Source organism: Mustelus asterias, chromosome 13 (assembly GCF_964213995.1).
Source record: "Mustelus asterias chromosome 13, sMusAst1.hap1.1, whole genome shotgun sequence".
Classification (NCBI taxonomy): Eukaryota; Metazoa; Chordata; class Chondrichthyes; order Carcharhiniformes; family Triakidae; genus Mustelus; species Mustelus asterias.
In genome coordinates this window covers 75,924,658-75,944,646 of record NC_135813.1, presented here as the reverse complement: position 1 = coordinate 75,944,646, position 19,989 = coordinate 75,924,658, and the positions used below count along the sequence as shown (strand labels likewise).

Genomic DNA, 19,989 nt, shown 5'->3' with positions numbered 1-19,989 from the left:
GATGCTAATTAGTATTGCATGATTTCACCTTTATTAACATACACAATAACATTGTGCTTAACAGATTCTACTATCCATTTCTTCGTTAGAACTTGCATCTGGGGATTGAACACAGAATCCAAATACAGCAAAATTACCAAAATGCATAATATTAATTAACGTGAATTTGGAGATATCAAAAAAGCAGTAAAATAAGTTAAGTGCATTTTGTAATATTAAAAAATGTGTAACAAAAATAATTCTGCTTATTAACATCAAAAGGTGAAAGCTAGTGTGATCACAATGTACTAGCACAAAAATACTCAAAGTCAGCAGAAATTAAGTACTTGTAAATCTTAAATTTTTATAATTATTGAAATCCATCAGATGCACTGTAAATTTGATCAACACAAGCTCAGGCATTGAGCACAATTTAAATCATTTCAAATATACAATATAATCTAATAGGTTTACTCTGTCAATCAAGAATTCCCATTATTTTACACTTTTCCTAGGGTAGAGAAATCAAAAGCGGAGTCTGAGTGAACAAACATTTTCAGCTTTTATTTTCCCTTCAGTGTTCATTTCCAAACAAGTTAGTCACATATAGCATCGTATACTCCCAAAGGCACATCATCGGGAACCACAGTAAATGAACACAATTTGTTGGTACTTTATAGTAGTGGAGTTAGTTCCACGTGGCATTGATTGTAGAGCTGCAATAGTTCAATCATTTAAAAATCCCAGTCTCATTGTTTTCTTACATGATCGGGTCAAACAGAGAGAACCAAGAGACTTCATCACAAAATCGATTGAACTGGATCCATCAGTTCCAAGACTCACTGAACTACCCTCATTCATTCACAATACCATTCTTGTAAATAGTGTAACCCACTCAGGTGTAATATTTTCATACTAAAATCTACCTTGTGCAATTCAAAAGACCACCTTTCAGAAAGGGGAATCGTAGAAACATAAATTTGTGGGGGCAATGTTACAAATTTGAGGTTAGCTAATGCTTTTGTTGAGCTCTATTAGAAACTGAAGGTGGGACAAAATCTTTCAGTGATTAAGAGGCTGGTAGATTGGACCATATTTTCACATTTATTTTGCAGGATTTTTCTTAATTAATTTAGCTCAACATCACATGCCATAATTAAACTATATACAAATAACCTCATAATGGATTGCTTCATTACATTTACAAACATGCCATATTAAGGATCCATGGTCTACAAACCATTGGCAAAATCTGCAGTTTGCAACAGATTTACACATACACATTTCTATACTGTACTTGTCTTCACATGAAATGCACCCACAAAATAAAGTGGGGGGGCGGTGGAGAACACCAAGTGGGGGTGCACAATAAATATAAATCTTTTTATTTCACTACAGCACACTGCATATAGAACACCAACACAAATTGATTCTTACTTATGTAATTTGGAGTCCAATAACGTTGCAACACTGAAAGGGACAGAGGGGAAACTGGTGTAGAGAAGTTTAATTTAGAACTTACCCTTGATTGTTTCACAAACTATACTAAAGGCAAAAATAGAACTATCCTTCTTATTCAGTGCACTAACAACACAATCACAAAAGTGCATAATTACCGAGCACAAATATATTCTTTCTTCGGATAAGATAAAATTTGAGAACAAAAATGTTCCTTTGTTTGGCATCTTAACGTAGTGAAACAGATTCGGTTTGTGCTGAAATGAACACTTGACCAAACATATTTAAGGCAAAAGAAAGGGAATTAAAAGGACAAAAACTATTCCCAGTTATAGTATGATTGATGAATACAAAGTAGGCAAGTATAAAAATAAAACGTGGTTAAATGATTGGGGGAAAAATTTAGGAACACAAATCCTTGAATATGCATTACTCACACTTGTTAATCAAGTGCTTCTCTATCCGTTAAACAGTGCTGGTGCTGAACAATAGCATTCCTTCCAACACTAAGCTGTGTTTTGGTCGAGTTTTTCCAATACCCTATTGAGACGAATGTTCATAAGCCTGATTTGGCCATCAAGATGATCAAGTTTTTCTTCGACATGACTAACATTCCTCCTTGTATAAAAGCCTGGATCGGTAATAACGTATGCCAAAACTACAAAACAAAGTGGGAGCACAGCACCTTCAGGGTCACCTTCAGATTTCTGCAGAATGTATAGGCAAGCGAGGGCATAGAAGACAATTCGAGCGATCCAGAAAAAGCAGCCAAACATTGTGCGTAATGTATAAAATATAAGTCCCAGAAACATTGTCAAAGAACAATAAGCTATAAGCACAGCAACAATTAATAGAAGAACTTGAGTTGGGTGGTTTACAGCTGTCGACGGGTTCAGATACTGGCTCAGGTTTGATCCTGCAAGACATAATAATGGATAATTAAAATTTACTTGTCATAACAAAGTCAACAGATAAATTTAATTAGCTGGTCACTATAGGGATATGCTTTTTGCAGGAATGAAACAAGAAATTGTTCAGCTTTCCAAGCCAAACATTAGCTCCCAGACTCCGAATAAAATGCATTTCAACCTCAGGCAGATATCCACCATTGGCTCCTGTCAGAGAGCATTACACAGAACAATAAGATTTGGCTTATTTTTAAGGTGCGCCAGGAGCACAGTTGTGACATACTGCTGCTAAACTGGCCTGGTTTTTAACTCTACTGCTCTAAATTGGCAAACCCAAGTAATTACAGCAATTTCAAAAACTGCTGAGCTGTTATAACCACACTTTCAAGTGGCAAATGGCAGCTTTGAATTTTCAAACAAATTGCGATCTGGGGAGAAACTGACCCATTCTAGATACCCTACAAAAATACATCCTTCATTCCCCACTCGAATCTCCCTGTACGCAATGCAAGTCCTCTGGCTGAAAGCCAGTTAGACGCCACAGTCTAAACTATTCCTAACCATACAAGAGTAAGATGGTGAAAATGTCCCCCTGGCTGATAGTCATAGTGTGGAGATGCCGGCGTTGGACTGGGGTAAACACAGTAAGAAGTTTAACAACACCAGGTTAAAGTCCAACAGGTTTATTTGGTAGCAAAAGCCACACAAGCTTTCGAAGCTCTAAGCCCCTTCTTCAGGTGAGTGGGAATTCTGTTCACAAACAGAGCTTATAAAGACACAGACTCAATTTACATGAATAATGGTTGGAATGCGAATACTTACAACTAATCAAGTCTTTAAGAAACAAAACAATGGGAGTGGAGAGAGCATCAAGACAGGCTAAAAAGATGTGTATTGTCTCCAGACAAGACAGCCTGCTTCACTGTTGTCAAAGATCTGCATTTTAGGAATAATTCTGTGTGCGAAATAGTTCTTTAGCCGCCACATGGGTGTTAGAAGAAAATCTGCACTTCCCTAAATTTGTGATGTTATTAGTGGAGAGCCATGGTCTTTCTACAAGACCACTAAACTACTCTTGTAGTTTAGGCTGTCTTGTCTGGAGACAATACACATCTTTTTAGCCTGTCTTGATGCACTCTCCACTCCCATTGTTTTGTTTCTTAAAGACTTGATTAGTTGTAGGTATTCGCATTCCAACCATTATTCATGTAAATTGAGTCTGTGTCTTTATAAGCTCTGTTTGTGAACAGAATTCCCATTCACCTGAAGAAGGGGCTTAGAGCTTCGAAAGCTTGTGTGGCTTTTGCTACCAAATAAACCTGTTGGACTTTAACCTGGTGTTGTTAAACTTCTTACTGTGATAGTCATAGACCATAGAAAAGAAAATGTAGAAAGACCATGGCTCTCCACTAATAACATCACAAATTTAGGGAAGTGCAGATTTTCTTCTAACACCCATGTGGCGGCTAAAGAACTATTTCGCACACAGAATTATTCCTAAAATGCAGATCTTTGACAACAGTGAAGCAGGCTGTGAAAAGCGAAAAGCATAAAGGCCCAAACACTTTACATTAAAATGCTTCTTTGCTCCAATATTCTCCTTTAAAAATCAGCATATATGAAAATACTTTTACCATCAATCCCAAGAATATCCAGGAGGTCTGTCCATATTTTCCATACTGTGTCCACCAACACATCCATGCCAAACACAAACTGCTCAGTGATCCTGGAGAAAAACTAAAAACAAAAATTCTCATTAGATAATGAATTTTAACAAAACATTAAAATAGGAGGCCTCATGGCCTCAAGCCTGCTTCCCAGGTCAATATTATTATGGCTGACCTCAATGCCACTTTCCCCCCCATTCCCAATATCCCGCGATTCCTCCACAGTCCAAAATCAATATCTCCGTCTTGAACAGTCACAATCCTCTGGGCAAGAGAACCCCAAAGATTCACAAGCCTCCAAGCAAAAGAAATTTCTGATGTCAGTTCTAAATTTTAATTTAATATAGTCTTGATGGCTGGAGCATAGCTGTCAATTTTATTTCTAAGGCAAGAAATCCAGACAAGCATCATTGGAAAATGGGCATCTCATCCTTCCTTCCCTTCCATTATTTCTCCGCTCCAAAAGACAGAGATATGCTACTTTATAACATGTCCAATCAAATAGCAATGCAGAATTGTTAATTTTTAAATATTTCATTTAATAGAGCTTCAGAATTTAGTAAAGCGAAGCCATTAACCTTAGGGTACACAGCCCATACACAGCACCATAATGCAGCTTTTCCTGCAGTCATGCAAACTATAACCACTAGATGATGCTTTTCACCAAGAGAAAAATGAGTGCCATCTTATGAAAATAAGGCAAGCATCCTCTGCATGCACTACAAGACAGTTTTTGGTGTTACAATCCCAGCAGATGTTACTGCTGGACAGTCAGGTCTCAGAATGCAAACCTGGCTCAATAAACCATAGCTTTTTTTTTCCTTAGAGACATGGATGAATAGAATAGAGAGACAGAAAGACACCTCTGTTTCTTTCAGAACCAGGCAGATACTGATGGTTTTAAAACATCGTCTCTCTTGCAAGCTTAGCTCTGTCCATCAACCTAATCCAAATTTTACTCTGACCTCAAGGGAAACCTAAGTAAAGACAAATGCATTAACTCCATTTAGACAAACACATCCCTAGCTTAAATCAGTAATTTCCTGCATTCTCAACATGGAACTGCATGTTTTCCCCAGACAAATCAACACCTTGTAGTAAAACAGCTGAATTTTAAAACACACCCCTCAAAAGAAACATGATAACATTTCTTAAAGCCCCTCCCACCCCAGCTGCTTATCACACTATGAGCCAACTGGTCTCACTGGAATCTGACTTCCACACAAGTGTTTCCAAACTCCACTCTCGAAAAAACACACCTTAGAATCTTCTCCCGAAAACGCCTTCACCAAGGATCCACTTTCAGGATTTGAATCTCTCCTCTCAATACTCCTCCAGCTTGAGCCATGCCATCAGAACATTATCGCTTCTCAGCCTATATTAAGATGCCACCAAACCTTTGACTTACATTGGATGCTTGACTTTTCACTTTTATTCTGATTCCTTAAGCTGTCTCTTTAAATCAGAGCAGTTACACTGTGTTTTACTTTAACTTCGCCCAACAGGACCTTGTTGAACTTTTTGTTCTCTGTTCATTTAACTTAACCGTCTCCCGAGACATACTTTTTGCCCCAACTCCAACGCTTTGGTTTCTGGGCTTTTTATTTCTTCTGGATAGTCCGCTCCCTGGTCCTGTCCAGCTTAAAACTAAATTCAAGAGTTATTTTTTAATCTTTAGGGTAGTACCTGGTTGTTAAGCATTAACTCCATTTAGAGTGAGCATAACTTTATTTAAAACCTTGTCTGTTTTCACATCATAAACCCTGTCATACATGCATCTAAGCCAAACTGAAGTAATTGACCTTTTCAAGTGCAGAACCACAAAATTATTTCTAATGCCCACAAATACAAATTACTTAATACTACCTCTGTTTCCTGACATTGTGTAAATAATGCCACAGAGAGCAGATTTCCTAAACTACTAGCATGGTCTCATTTTGAAGTTTGATATTCAATAACATCAGAACAACTTTAAAAGGACTTTCATCCTACTAACACATAGCTGCTGAGGTTATGGAACTCACTACCACAGGGAATGTTTAACGGTAACAGTATTTAAGGGGAGGCTAGATAAACATGAGGGGGAAGCAAATGGAGGGCAATGCTAAAAGAACTAGCTCTGGAAAGATGCAATGAGGAGACTCAAGTGGAGCATAAACACTGACACGGACCAGCTGGACCAATTGGCCCATTTTGGTTCTCTATATCCTATGCTAGATAGCACATTTTTTTAAAGAAAACATGATCTTTGTATATATTTACTTGCAGGATGTTGGCATCACTGGAAACATCAGCATTTACTGTCCATCCTTACTTGCTCCGGAAAAAGGTAGTGATCAGCTTTCTTGAACTTCATGAAAATATTCTTACAATGCTGTTCAGTAAATTTTTGGCCCAGTAACAATAAAGGAACAGAGATATATTTCTAAGCTGGGATGATTTATGATTTGGATATGATGTTGATTCCATGCATCTGCTGCCCTTGCCTTTTTAGATAGTAGAACCCGCATATATACATCTTAGCCACCTTTGAGACTTGCCGTGGCTTCTATAAATAAATACACGCTGCAGCCATAATATATCGATGGCACAAAGAGTGGATGGAGTGCCAAACATCCCTGAAACCCATTGATCTTCACGTATATCGTTGCATCCACCTGCGCAAGTAGAGAATATTCATTACTTGTTGACTGTATCTAATAGAGGCTTTGGAAATCAGGAGATTAACCTCTTGTTGTAGAATACCCAGCCTCTATTAGCCCCAGGATTTATGGGGTTGGCTTTCTGGTCAATGGTGACACACTCCCAGGATGTGAATGGTTTGGGATTCAGCAATGGTAGTGCCATTAAATATCATGGGGAAACAATTAGACCCTTGTTAGAAGTCACTGCCTGCCACTCATGGCGTGAAAACTGCCATTTATCAGCCCAAGTCTAGAGGGTTTGCAGGTCTTGCTGTATGTAATGATAGACTGGTGTGAGATCAGCTATTGGATTGCGCCACTGCCACCAAACAATCTCGGCCTTATTTGGGCTCCTCAGTGTTACAGAGCTAAGTACTGCCACGATGTTAATAGCAGTCAATTACCCTGGAATTCAGCTCAGGGCCACATTTGAAACAGGGTAGCAACATGATCTAGAGCCATAGGGGTGAGGTAGCACAGTGGTTAGCACTGCTGCTTCACAGCTCCAGGGTCCCGGGTTCGATTCCCGGCTCGGGTCACTGTCTGTGTGGAGTTTGCACATTCTCCTCGTGTCTGCGTGGGTTTCCTCCGGGTGCTCCGGTTTCCTCCCACAGTCCAAAGATGTGCGGGTTAGGTTAATTGGCCAGGTTAAAAGAGAAATTGCCCCTTCGAGTCCTGGGATGTGTAGGTTAGAGGGATTAGCGGGTAAAATATGTAGGGGTAGGGCCTGGGTGGGATTGTGGTCGGTGCAGACTCGATGGGCCGAATGGCCTCCTTCTGCACTGTAGGGTTTCTATGATTTCTATGATGATATAACCCGAAATGTCAGGCAGGGTCCTGCTGCAGAATTCTCAGGCCTACACACCACTTGTACTGCTCAACTTCATGCTCCTATTCTGCACACGAGTCAAAATGATCACATTAAGTCAAAAGCTGATTTTATTCCAATAAACTAATGTTTAAATCAATATTCAAGAAAGGGAAGAGGGACTTGATAGGGTGGATACAAAATGTTTCCTCTTCTGGGGAAACGAGAACTAAGACATACAGTTTAAGAATAAGACTGAGATGAGGGGAATTCCCCCACACCACCCAGTGAGTTGCGAGTCTGTAGGATGATCTTCCCCAGAAAGCAGTAAAGGCAGGGTGAATTAATTCACTCAAGACAGAGTTAGATTTTTGATAGACATGGAAATCAAGGGTTATGAGTCGGGAGACAGGAAAGTGGGGTGAGGCCACAATCAAACTAGCCTTGATCTTATCGAGTGAAGGAGCAGGCTCGAGGAGACAACAGCCCACTCATGTTCCTTTATCCTATGTCCTTACAATAAACCAGAAAACTGCAGGTCATTCAGTCCAATGGTGATGGGAACACAATGAACCATTTCAAAGGGTGTGGGTTAATCAAGGTTAGGCAACATGGATTCGTTAAAGCAAAATAGCTTTTGACCAACTTGACTGAATTCATGAGGCAAGAGAGAAGCTTGATCAAAAAAGGTCATCCACTAAATGGTGTATCTTGCTTTGGACTGGGAAGTTGTTCCAGGGTTGTTACCCTAAGGGTCAATTTTGCGTCCATTATTCTTTTCAGATTTTATAAATAACACGCATAGGGAGCAACAATTTAAAGTTTGTGAATGATACAGTGATGAAGATATTTGCAAAATCTCAGATAGGATGATAAAACAGGAGAAGCATCACAGAAGGAATGCAAGTGAAGGAGTGGTTCTTGGGATTTGGATACTTGGGACAAAAATGCAACTAAAGTTGATAAGTAATGTTCAAAGCAAAGACTCACTGGAAATGAAACAAAAAAGATGAAGGAGCTATAAATCAAATAAAATGGTACGCATGAGCTTGGATAAATAGAAATACAAAGCAAAACTGTCAGCAGCTCAGAGAGAAACAAGTTAACATTCCAGGTTGGATCATTAACCAGCCTTATAGTTGAAATGCACTCCTTGCATTGACATGCACTCCTACTGCACAGAAAGCCCACCAAAAACTACAGACACATATTCTCTGTGACTGTGATCTTCCTGAGCTTACGGCTGGGTCAACCACACCATCTTCCTATACAGAACTTCAAATGCTGTCCAGTTCATAGAAACTGAAGGAATAGAGCAGGGATCTCCAAACTACGGGCCGCATCCGGCTGGAAGCTTGGAGACCGCCGGAATAGAGCATTTAGCTCCTCGAGTTTGTTCCATCACTCAATGTCACCATGGATCTGCAATAGAGTTCAGCGAGACTACCATTGTATCTGCATCTCCAACAATCCAACTTTTCTCCTCAATCATACACAGTTACTCTTGGATGTCCTCCATGCCATCTGTGGCCACTGCCTTTTCCTAGCCATACTGCCACTTGGTGACATCAACTGTGGGCATGCAATCAACTTCCACACATGGACCACATTCAGTTGCACATCTACCACCAATTTCAGCCCCTCACTGCTTCTATGTTGTTGTACTGCTTATCTGACATCCATAAGATCATAAGACGTAGGAGCAGAATTAGGCCACTCAGCCCATCGAGTCTGCTCTGCCATTCAACCATGATTGATGTTTTTCTCATCCCCATTCTCCTGCCTTTTCCCCATAATCCCCTTATTAATCAAGAATCCTATCTACCTCTGTCTTAAAGACACTCAATGACCTGGCCTCCACAGCCTTCTGCGGCAAAGACCTCCACAGATTCACCACTCTCTGGCTGAAGAAATTCCTCCTTATCTCTGTTTTAAAGGATCGTCCCTTTAGCCTGGGGTTATGCCCTCTGGTTCTAGTTTTTCCTACTAGTGGAAACATCCTCTCCACATCCACTCTATCCAGGCTTCGCAGTATCCTGTAAGTTTCAATAAGATCCCCCCTCATCCTTCTGAACTCCAACGAGTACAGACCCAGAGTCCTCAATCGTTCCTCATACGACTCAGTTTCGGACAAGCTTTTTCGCCACCCACAGAACTACGATGAGCAACTTCATTCTTGACCCTCATCACTGTCTCAGACTGAACCAAGTCATTCACAACACAGCAATTGAAACATAGTTTCCAACTCCATAATAACTCGATTGTAAAAGTGTGCCTATTGACATTACTACCCATCTAAAATAATCATCCATATTTTCTCACCTCCAGACCAGACTATTCCGATACTCTCCTCTACTGACCAGTCTTGCATCCTCCACGGGGATCTCAGTTCAAACACAGTTGACTTGAATCTTATCCTGCACTAAGCCCCACTTGCTCCTCACCCCTGTCCTCGCCAACTTGCAAGCTTTTGGTCCCCACAGCGCCTCACATTTAAAATTTCCAATCTCACATTTAAACCCTTCAAGGTTTCACTCCGCCACTTTCTATAACCTATACAAGCCCACAACTTACAATAATGCAGTGACTGACTACAATGAGTTGTCCTCTTTTAAAAAGATAAGTCTGAGGGGATGGTAGAAAGTGTTCATAATTATAATATTTGGATAAATTGCAAACAAATTTTGCATATAGTTTAAAGTTCAAATACAAGTTGTGAAAATTGTGGAGATAACGCAAGAGGATTTTTAAAAACTAAAGTGTAACATGAATGGAAAAGAAACCATGCAGACAAGTCAAATTTCTCCCAACATAATCCTTACAGATTTCACAGAATGGGACAAATACAAAGACCAAAGGGCCACAAAGAGCGGCAAAAATGATACTTGCAAGGAACATAAATGACAATGAGGAGATTTTATAGTTCAAAGGGGCAGCGACTGGTTAAAAGCACTATTGGCCCTCTGAAGACTGAGAGTGGGAATGTTGTCAATGACCACGGGGAAATGGCAGAATTGCTAAACGAGTATTTTCCTTCATAGAAAAGCTTGCTAGAAATCCCAAGAAAACTAACAGAGGATCAGAGACAGGGTCTAAATAGAATTAGCTTAAGTGAATCGTCAATAATGGGGAAACGAATGGAACTGAAGAGTGATAAATCCTCAGAACCTGATAGTTTCCATCCACACATGTTAAAGGAGGTAGGAGAGCAAATTGCCAGTGTCGCAATCATAATCTTTCTGAGTTTCCTAGATTCAGGAATTGGATTCCTGGACTGGAAATTGGTTCATGTCACTCTGCTCTTTAAGAAGGGTGACAGAGGGAATTAGATAAAAACATAAGAACTAGGAGCAGGAGTAGGCCATCTGCCCCCTCGAGGCTGCTTCGCCATTCAATAAGATTATGGCTGATCTTTTCATGGACTCAGCTCCACTTACCCGCCTGCTCACCATAACCCCGAATTCATTTACTGTTCAAAAATCTATTTCTGCCTTGAAAACATCTAATGAGGTAGCCTCAACTGCTTAACTGGGCACGGAATTTCAAAGATTCACAACCCTTTGGGTGAAGAAGTTCCTCCTCAACTCAGTCCTAAATCTGATCCCCCTTATTTTGAGGCCATGCCCCCTAGTTCTAGTTTCACCTGCGAGTGGAAACAACCTCTCTGCTTCTATCTATTCCCTTCATAATTTATATGTTTCTATAAGATCCCCCCTCATAAATTCCAATGAGTATAGTCCCAGTCTACAGACCAATTAGCTTAACGTAGTGGTGGGGAAATTGTTGGATTTATCAATTAAGGATCGGGTAGCTGATCACCTCGAGAAATTTCAGTTAATCGGGGAGAGTCAGCATAGATACATGAAGGGTAGGTCATGCCTGACAAACCTCATAGAATTCTTTGAAAAGGTGAGAAATACTGTGGACAGAGGCAAATTGATGGACGTCATTTATATAGACTTCCAGAAAGCTTTTGGTAAGATCCCACACGAGATCGTTACTTAAGGTGGAAGCCCATGGAATTGAAGGCAGATTGCTGACATGGATAGGAAATTGATTGAGCAACAGGAAAGAGTGTTGTACTAATGGGCGAGTACTCAGATTGGGAGGATGTGACTAGTGGTGTCCCACAGGGATCTGTCTTGGGGCTTCAATTATTTACTATATTCATTGACTTACATAATGGCATAAAAAGTCAAATATCCAAATTTGTAGACGACAAAAATTGGGCAGCATAAAAGTACAACTACTACAAATGGATTTTAATATAAACAAGTGTGAGGTTATCCATTTTGGATTTTAAAAATAGATTTTTTCGAAGGCGTGAAGTTAAATTCAGCAGATGTCCAATGAGATTTGGGGGTTCAGGTGCATAGCTCCTCAAAACGCCACAAACAGATGCAGAAAATAGTCAAGAAGGCCAACAGAATGCTGGCCTTCATATCTAAAGGGCTGAAGTATAGGGATGCAGACGTTGTGCTGCAGTTGTATAAAACCCTAGTTAGACCCCACTTAGTACTGTGAGCAGGTATAAGCACCATACTTTAGGAAGGATGTTTTGACCCTGGAGGGAGTTCAACGCAGGTTTACAAGAATGAAACCTGGACTTCAGGGGTTAAGTTACAAGAGGAGATTAGACAAGTTAGACTTTTATTTTCTCAAATTCAGATGGTTGAGGGGTGATCTGATAGAAGTCTACAAACTATTTACAGGGAAGGCCAGGGTGGATAAGGAGTTGACGACTGTAGAACCAGGGGCCATAATCTAAAAATTAGGGCCAAGCCATTCAGGAGAGATGTTAGAAAACACTTCTACACGCAGAGAGTGGTGGAGCTTTGGAACTCTCTTCCTCAAACTGTGGTGAATGCTGGTTCAATTGTTAGGTTTAAGTCTGAGATAGACAAATTTTTACTGAGCAGGGGTATCAAGGGATATGGGCCTAGGACAGGTACATGGCCAGAGATCAGCCATGATCCTATTGAATGGCAGAGTGGGCTCGAGGGGCTGAATGGCCTACTCCTGTTCCTATGTTCCTTATGTGTTACAGCCTGTACCCAATGATTTGTCCTAAAAACAGGGATGAGAGTAGGTGAAGACAAAAAAAAAGCTGAATTTTTTTTGAGATACAAAATCATATATACATTATAAACTCACTGCAGCAAGAGCAGCCAGGAAACTATCGCACTTATGTTCCTGAGTGAAATGTAAATGCTTTGAGGCCACTTAAAAGGATGGAATTATTAGATCTACAGTGGGTAGAAACATTACTTTTCCTTTTATCACCTTAATCTTCAATTACCATCAAGATTGCGGAGCAATGCATGTGTATATAATTGCCAAAATGATCTCAGCATTTCAACATTCAATGTTTAATGCAGTTAGTGCAACTGAAGCAGGATAAATTAAGTAACAAAACCAGAACATGACCTCACTGGATTATGCACATGTGAAGCAAAGCTAAGGAGGCAGAGGTTAGTAAAACATTAAGTGTGGAATTCCATAAAAAGGTGCAAATTTTCCATCCCTGTAAAAGAAAAAGGGATATGGTAGCCCCTCTCAGTTTAGCGATGCCTGGAAAAGCAACTTGTACCACTTGTATTACTGCATGAAGCACAAGGACTATTTCTATAGGATCACAAGAGCAGGATTAGACTATTCAGCCCATCAAGCCGGCTCCTGCCATTCAATAGGATCACAATAGATCATCCACTTCAATACTTTTTTCCCCACACCCATATTCCTTTACGTCACTGACAGATTTTCAAATACCAATTGCTGCTTGAAACATTCTCAATGACTGAGCTTCCACAGCCCTCTGGTGTAGAGAATTCCAAGGACTCTCAATACAAAGTGAAAAATATTCTTCTGTTCAGTGTTCTACAGATTATTTCAATCTATACATAAATGAATTTTCCCACTAATAACTGGTTTGCAGCAACAGTTTGGAAGAATATTGCTAACATACAGGCATGGTCTGTGACAAATCTGCCTCATTTCAAATCATAAAACAGCTGCAGGGAATAGCAGTCTGAGGTACCATGTACTGTACTAATAAATAATGACAGAACATGCAGAGTCCAGGGATGAGTAGCAGAAGTTGGCTATAAGACAGGAAGCAGAAAATAGAAGGGTAGCTGTTCAGAGTGGCAGAAGGTGAAAATTAGGAGCCTGTCAAAGATGAGTGCGAGAACCACTGCCAGCCACAATTTAGATGAACTAGAATCATAGAATCCCTACAGTACAGAAAGCCCATCAAGCCTGCACCAACAACAATTCCCACCCAGGTCCTATCCCCATGTATTTACCCTGCTAATCACCCTGACACTAATTTAGTATGGCCAACCAACCTAACCCACACAGCTTTGGAGTGTGGGAGGAAACCCACACAGACACGAGGAGAAGGTGCAAACTCCACTTTGACAGTCACCAGAGGCCGGAATTCATAGAAATCATAGAAACCCCACAGTGCGGAAGGAGGCCATTCGGCCCATCGAGTCTGCACCGACCACAATCCCACCCAGGCCCTATCCCCACATATTTACTTGCTAATCCCTCTAACCTACGCATCTCAGGACTCTAAGGGGCAATTTTTAACCTGGCCAATCAACCTAACCCGCACATCTTTGGACCTGGGTCTCTGGTGCTGTGAGGCAGCAGTGCTAACCACAACACCACAATGCTGTCCGCGTGTTATTTAGACTTCAGAATCAAAAAACACCTTCTAAATTTGCAAACAACACCAAGTTAGGGCCTGTACTCGTTGGAGTTTAGAAGGCTGAGGGGAGATCTTATAGAGACATATAAGATAATGAAGGGGCTAGACAGGGTAGAGGCAGAGAGATTCTTTCCACTTAGAAAGGAAACAAGAACTAGAGGACACAGCCTCAAAATAAGGGGGAGTCAGTTTAGGACAGAGTTGAGGAGGACTTGCTTCTCTCAGAGGGTAGTGAATCTCTGGAATTCTCTGCCCATTGAAGCAGTGGAGGCTACCTCGTTAAATATGTTTAAGTCACAGGTAGATAGATTTCTGATCAATAAGGGAATTAAGGGTTATGGGGAGCTGGTGGGTAAGTGGAACTAAACCACTATCAGATCAGCCATGATCTTATTGAATGGCAGGGCAGGCTCGAGGGGCTAGATGGCCGACTCCTGCTCCTATTTCTTATGTTCTTAAGTTAGGAGGTATAGTCAATACTGAGGAACACTAACAAAATACAACACAACTTGAATAAACTTGCAGAATGGGGCACATAATTGACATATTAATGTCAATATGCAAGGGAGAGGTATTACATTTTAGCAAGAACAATAAGGTCACATAATATTACTTGGAAAATAATCTAAATGGCGTGCAGGAGCAATGGGATCTGGGAGAACAAATATAGCAACACAAGTTAATAAGTAATTCTGGGGTTTATTTCACAAGGGACAAAATTAAGTAGAAAATGTATGCAAATCTACCAAATGTTGGTTAGATCATACTCGAGAGTCCAGTGTACAATTAAGAGATCCACAAGGATGATATGAAAAAAGCAAGGTTACATCTATAAAGGAAGGGCAAGGATGAACAGGTTGGGTCTCTCTTCACTTGAAGAGAGAAGATTGAGAGATGATATAGAGATCTTTACGAATATGTAGTCTTCAAAACCACAGAGAGTGTTTCCACATAGGGAAGTGTAAAATCAGAGACCAGTAATCTAAGATAGACATCATCATTACAAAAACAGGAATTTAGGAAAAACTTCATCTCAAGAGCAAAGTGGTGAGAAAATGAAAGTTGGGGCAACAGTTTAAAGTGCATTTCAGGGAAGGCTTGATAAACATAAGAGAGAAGGGAATAGAGGGTTATACTGATAGTATTAGATGGTGAAGGATGGGATGAGGAAACAAAGCAAGTGGCCTTTCCCCATATATTCTGCATAAAAATTGCTATGTGATAAAGCCACTTAAAAGATGAATAGTTGCTACCTAGGAGAATCACTTACGTAGTATTAGGCAGCATTTGCACAGACAGACATTAATATTTCAAGTACAGTATGCGGGTTGGTTTCAAACACAATACATTGAAATAATGATGGATTCAGTCCCAGGAAAGCTAACTATTAAATACTTAATTAGAAGACATGCTGTAACCCTCTGTATTATCAACGTTGAAATCAACGAAGCACAATTATACAAATTCAATTTCAGGGACTGAATAAGTAGAACAATTAATTCTTTGCCTTCTTGGCTGTTTCAGTTAGTCCCACTAATGAGATCAATGTCTCAAATATGCAAATTGGTGCAACCCATTTCTTAATGGAGGCGTCGACTGTTCACACTGGAGTACAGAAGTGACAACCACAGTAAGGGATCACTAAAACTCACTGGTGTAGAAGATGCATTTCGAGGTCAGGGCAAGTCACACTGCTCAAGATGGTGTCATTTCCTCATGTGCAGTGTTTTCCAACCCACCCCTGACCAAACAATAGTCATGTTATCCAGTTAAGTCCCAAAATATTTTAAATTATTTCAACATGAGATCAGTGACATCATCAATATATTCATATGACACATTTAACACAATAAAATGCCCCAATACCTCCAGTGTCCCCTCCATCCCTCATTGCTCCACCCCTCAGCACCCCCCCGCCCCCCCCTCGGCACCCGCCCCCCCCTCCTCTCCACCGCTCGGCACCCGACCCCCCCCCCCCACCCCTCGGCACCCGACCACCCCCCCCCCTCCACCCCTCGGCACCCGACCGCCCCCACCCCTCGGCACCCGACCCCCCCCTCCACCCTCGGCACCCAACCCCCCCCCTCCACCCCTCGGCACCCGACCCCCCCCCTCGGCACCCGACCCCCCCCCCTCCACCCCTCGGCACCCGACCCCCCCCCTCCACCCCTCGGCACCCGTTCCCCCCCCTCCCCTCCACCCCTCGGCACCCGCCCCCCCCACTCCACCCCTCGGCACTCCCCCGCCCCCCTCCACCCCTCGGCACCCACCCCCCCCCTCGGCACCCGCACCCCCCCCGCCCCGCCCTTCACCCCTCGGCACCCACCCCCACCCCTCGGCACCCGTCCCCCCCCCCAGCCATCTGCAGCCGCACCCCCCTCCACCCCTCAGCAGCCGCCCCCCCCCCCTCCACCACTCTGCAGCCACCCTCCCCCCTCCACAGCGCCCCCCCCCCCACCCCTCTGCATCCGCCCCCCCCTCCACCCCTCTGCAGCCGCCCCCCCCCTCCACCACTCTGCAGCCGCTCCCCCTCCACCCCTCTGTATCCCCCACCCCTCAGTGTCTCCCCCCCCTTTCCACCCCTCAGTGTCTCCCCCCCCTTTCCACCCCTCAGTGTCTCCCCCCCCCTTCCAACCCTCAGTGTCTCCCTCCCCCACCTTCCAACCCTCAGTGTCTCCCTCCCCCACCTTCCACCCCTCAGTGTCTCCCTCCCCCACCTTCCACCCCTCAGTGTCTCCCCCCCCACCTTCCACCCCTCAGTGTCTCCCCCCCCACCTTCCACCCCTCAGTGTCTCCCCCCCCCACCTTCTACCCCTCAGTGTCTCTCCCCCCCTTCCATCCCTCAGTGTCTCCCCCCCCTTCCACCCCTCAGTGTCTCCCCCCGCTTCCACCCCTGTGTCTCCCCCCTCCACCCCTCAGTGTCTCCCCCCCCTCCACCCCTCAGTGTCTCCCCCCCCTCCACCCCTCAGTGTCTCCCCCCCCTCCACCCCTCAGTGTCTCCCCCCCCTCCACCCCTCAGTGTCTCCCCCCCCTCCACCCCTCAGTGTCTCCACCCCCCACCCCTCAGTGTCTCCCCCCCCTTCCACCCCTGTGTCTCCCCCCCTTCCACCCGTGTCTCCCCCCCCTTCCACCCCTGTGTCTCCCCCCCCTTCCACCCCTGTGTCTCTCCCCCTCAGTGTGTTCCACACCCCCTCCACCCCTCAGTGTGTTCCACCCCACCTCAGTGTGTTCCACCCCCCCTCCACCCCTCAGTGTTCCCCCTCCACCCCTCTGTGTTCCACCCCCCCCTCCACCCCTCGGTGCCTCACCCCCCTCCACCCCTCAGTGCCCCCCCCCAGTGCCCCCCCCCCCGTCAGTGCCCCCCCCCCCCCGTCAGTGCCCCCCCCCCCCCCGTCAGTGCCCCCCCCCCCCCCCCCCCGTCAGTGCCCCCCCCCCCCCCCCCCCGTCAGTGCCCCCCCCCCCCCCGGTGCCCCCCCCCCCCCGTCAGTGCCCCCCCCCCCCCCCCCCCCCGTCAGTGCCCCCCCCCCCCCCCGTCAGTGCCCCCCCCCCCCCCCCGTCAGTGCCCCCCCCCCCCCGTCAGTGCCCCCCCCCCCCCCGTCAGTGCCCCCCCCCCCCCCCCGTCAGTGCCCCCCCCCCGTCAGTGCCCCCCCCCCCGTCAGTGCCCCCCCCCCCCGTCAGTGCCCCCCCCCCCCCGTCAGTGCCCCCCCCCCCCCCGTCAGTGCCCCCCCCCCCCCCGTCAGTGCCCCCCCCCCGTCAGTGCCCCCCCCCCCCCCGTCAGTGCCCCCCCCCCCCCCGTCAGTGCCCCCCCCCCCCCCGTCAGTGCCCCCTCATTGCCCCCCGCGCCACCTTTTGCACCGCCTGCACATTCTCCTCCCCGAACACGGCCGCCAGGTTCCAGTAGAAGCTGCTTGCCGCCCTCCTGAAGAAGTTATCCTGCTTTTCGTATTCGCTCTGCCGGCGGGATTTCACCGAGTCCACCGGCACAAAGCCGGCCGCCAGTAGCAGCAGCAGCACCGCGGCCACCAGCGACATGCCCCTGAGCGCCTCCATCACCAACAGCTGCAGCCCGACCCAGAGCCTGGTGCAGCCCGGAAAGCGGTCCGGCCCACGGAACCAACCTGCCCGTGCAACCGCAAAACCCTTCCCGGGACCAGATTAAAGCAACTGGTGAGTCCCTCTCTGCTGCTGGTACCATAGCTTCAGCTCAGGTGGATGGCTGGTTCCTGATGCAGAGCAATGCCAAGAGTGCAGGTTCAATTCCTGTACCGGTTATTCATCAACCTTGCCCACCCCAACCAAGGTGTGGTCATTCTCACAGTGCAGAAGAGGCCCTTCGATCCATCAAGTCAGCACCTACACATGAAAGGTCCTCACCTGCTTACCTAATCCCACTTGCCAGCACTTGCAGGGAGGCGATGCACAAATCTCCAGAGAACGGAGGGAAAAACGTTCCCAACGCCGCCCTCATCCTGATGGCCACCTTTGTGTGCGGCTGCATCAAGCTGTGTGTAGATCCTCGGTACAGTAACAGCAAGTGCCACTATTTTTTGAGGTTCTACCTGTCCCAAGTGTTGCGGAGGATGGGTCTGGCCACATTGCCACGGAACGCTCCAAGTAGTTGGACCGTACCGCAGCACCTGTCCTTCGTGGAGAAATTCTTCCGGAAACACACCTTTGACCACATGGCTATCAAGCAGTGGTCAGCACGTAATGTCCTTGAGTCCCTGAGAGAAAAGGAGACGGCAGATCCTGTCGGATGGTTCCCTGAGCGTACTGTCAATGTCATTTGGCAGAATGCCTCATCACCAGAACTCACAAACAAGCACCAAGACCTGGCTTGGCTGGTGGTGAGAAGGGCACTCCCCGTCAGATCCTTTATGCACGCCCGAGGGCTCAACCTCACCGCACGCTGCCCTCGAAGCGGCTGCGGGGCTGATGAGACGGTCGCACACCTCCTTGTGGAATGTGCCTTTGCAAAGAAGGTCTGGAACGAGATGCAGTGGTATTTGTCGCGGTTCGTCCCGGGCAGCTCGGTGACGCAGGACTCTGTGCTCTACGGGCTGTTTCCGGGGACGCACACCGAGACAAATATCAACTGCTGCTGGAGGGTCATCAACTCGGTGAAGGACGCGCTTTGGTCCGCCCGAAACTTGCTGATCTTCCAGCTGAAAGAATTGTCCTCGACCGAGTGTTGCAGACTGGCACATTCCAAGGTCCAGGACTACGTGCTCAGGGACGCGCTCAAGCTTGGGGCAGCCGCCGCCAAGGCACAATGGGGAAAGGCCACCGTGTAAAGCGTCTCAACCGAGGCAGACCGAGGGCCGGGTAACTGCAGAATACCCTCGGCCTGCGTAACTGTGTGCCAACCTGAAAAATAACGGCACACAGTAAACTCTGACACATGTATATAGTTTTAAGAAATGAAATGTAACGAAATGTAATGTTTTTGTAAATAAGCACTGTATTGTACTGTAAAAATGATTCTTTTTTTGCACTGTTTATGACTTTTGGATCTGTCATTTTGCAATGTTTTATTGGAGAGTTTTGTTTTGTGAATAAAGTATATTTTTGAAAAAAAAAATCCCACTTGCCAGCACTTGGCCTGTAGCTTTGAGTGTTATGATGTGCCAAGTACTCATCCAGGTACTTTTTAAAGGATGTGAGGCATCCCACCTCCACCACTCTCCCAGGCAGTGCATTCCAGACCGTTACCACCCTCTGGGTAAAAACCTTTTTCCTCAACTCCCCCCTAAACTTCCCACCGCTCACT

At 45.1% G+C, this 19,989-nt stretch overlaps 1 protein-coding gene across 1 annotated transcript; it reads right to left on the bottom strand.

The window, feature by feature from the left end:
• Positions 1-522: 522 nt before the first annotated feature.
• On the bottom strand, positions 523-18,269 carry bri3bp (bri3 binding protein). Its single transcript, XM_078227041.1, has 3 exons — positions 18,066-18,269; positions 3,980-4,082; positions 523-2,353 (listed from the first exon to the last, which is right to left on the bottom strand). The coding sequence occupies exons 1-3, from the start codon at positions 18,267-18,269 to the stop codon at positions 1,944-1,946; spliced, it is 717 nt and encodes a 238-aa protein (XP_078083167.1). The 3' UTR covers positions 523-1,943.
• Between the last annotated feature and the right edge of the window lie 1,720 nt (positions 18,270-19,989).

Coding starts and splice junctions, on each gene's coding strand:
- bri3bp (XM_078227041.1), bottom strand. CDS start 18,269: ATGGAGGCGCTCAGGGGCATGTCGCTGGTGGCCGCGGTGCTGCTGCTG. Junction 4,083..18,065: donor ATGTGCAGGCGGTGCAAAAG/GTGGCGCGGGGG, acceptor TTTTGTTTTTAG/TTTTTCTCCAGGATCACTGA. Junction 2,354..3,979: donor GGATATTCTTGGGATTGATG/GTAAAAGTATTT, acceptor TATGTCTTGCAG/GATCAAACCTGAGCCAGTAT.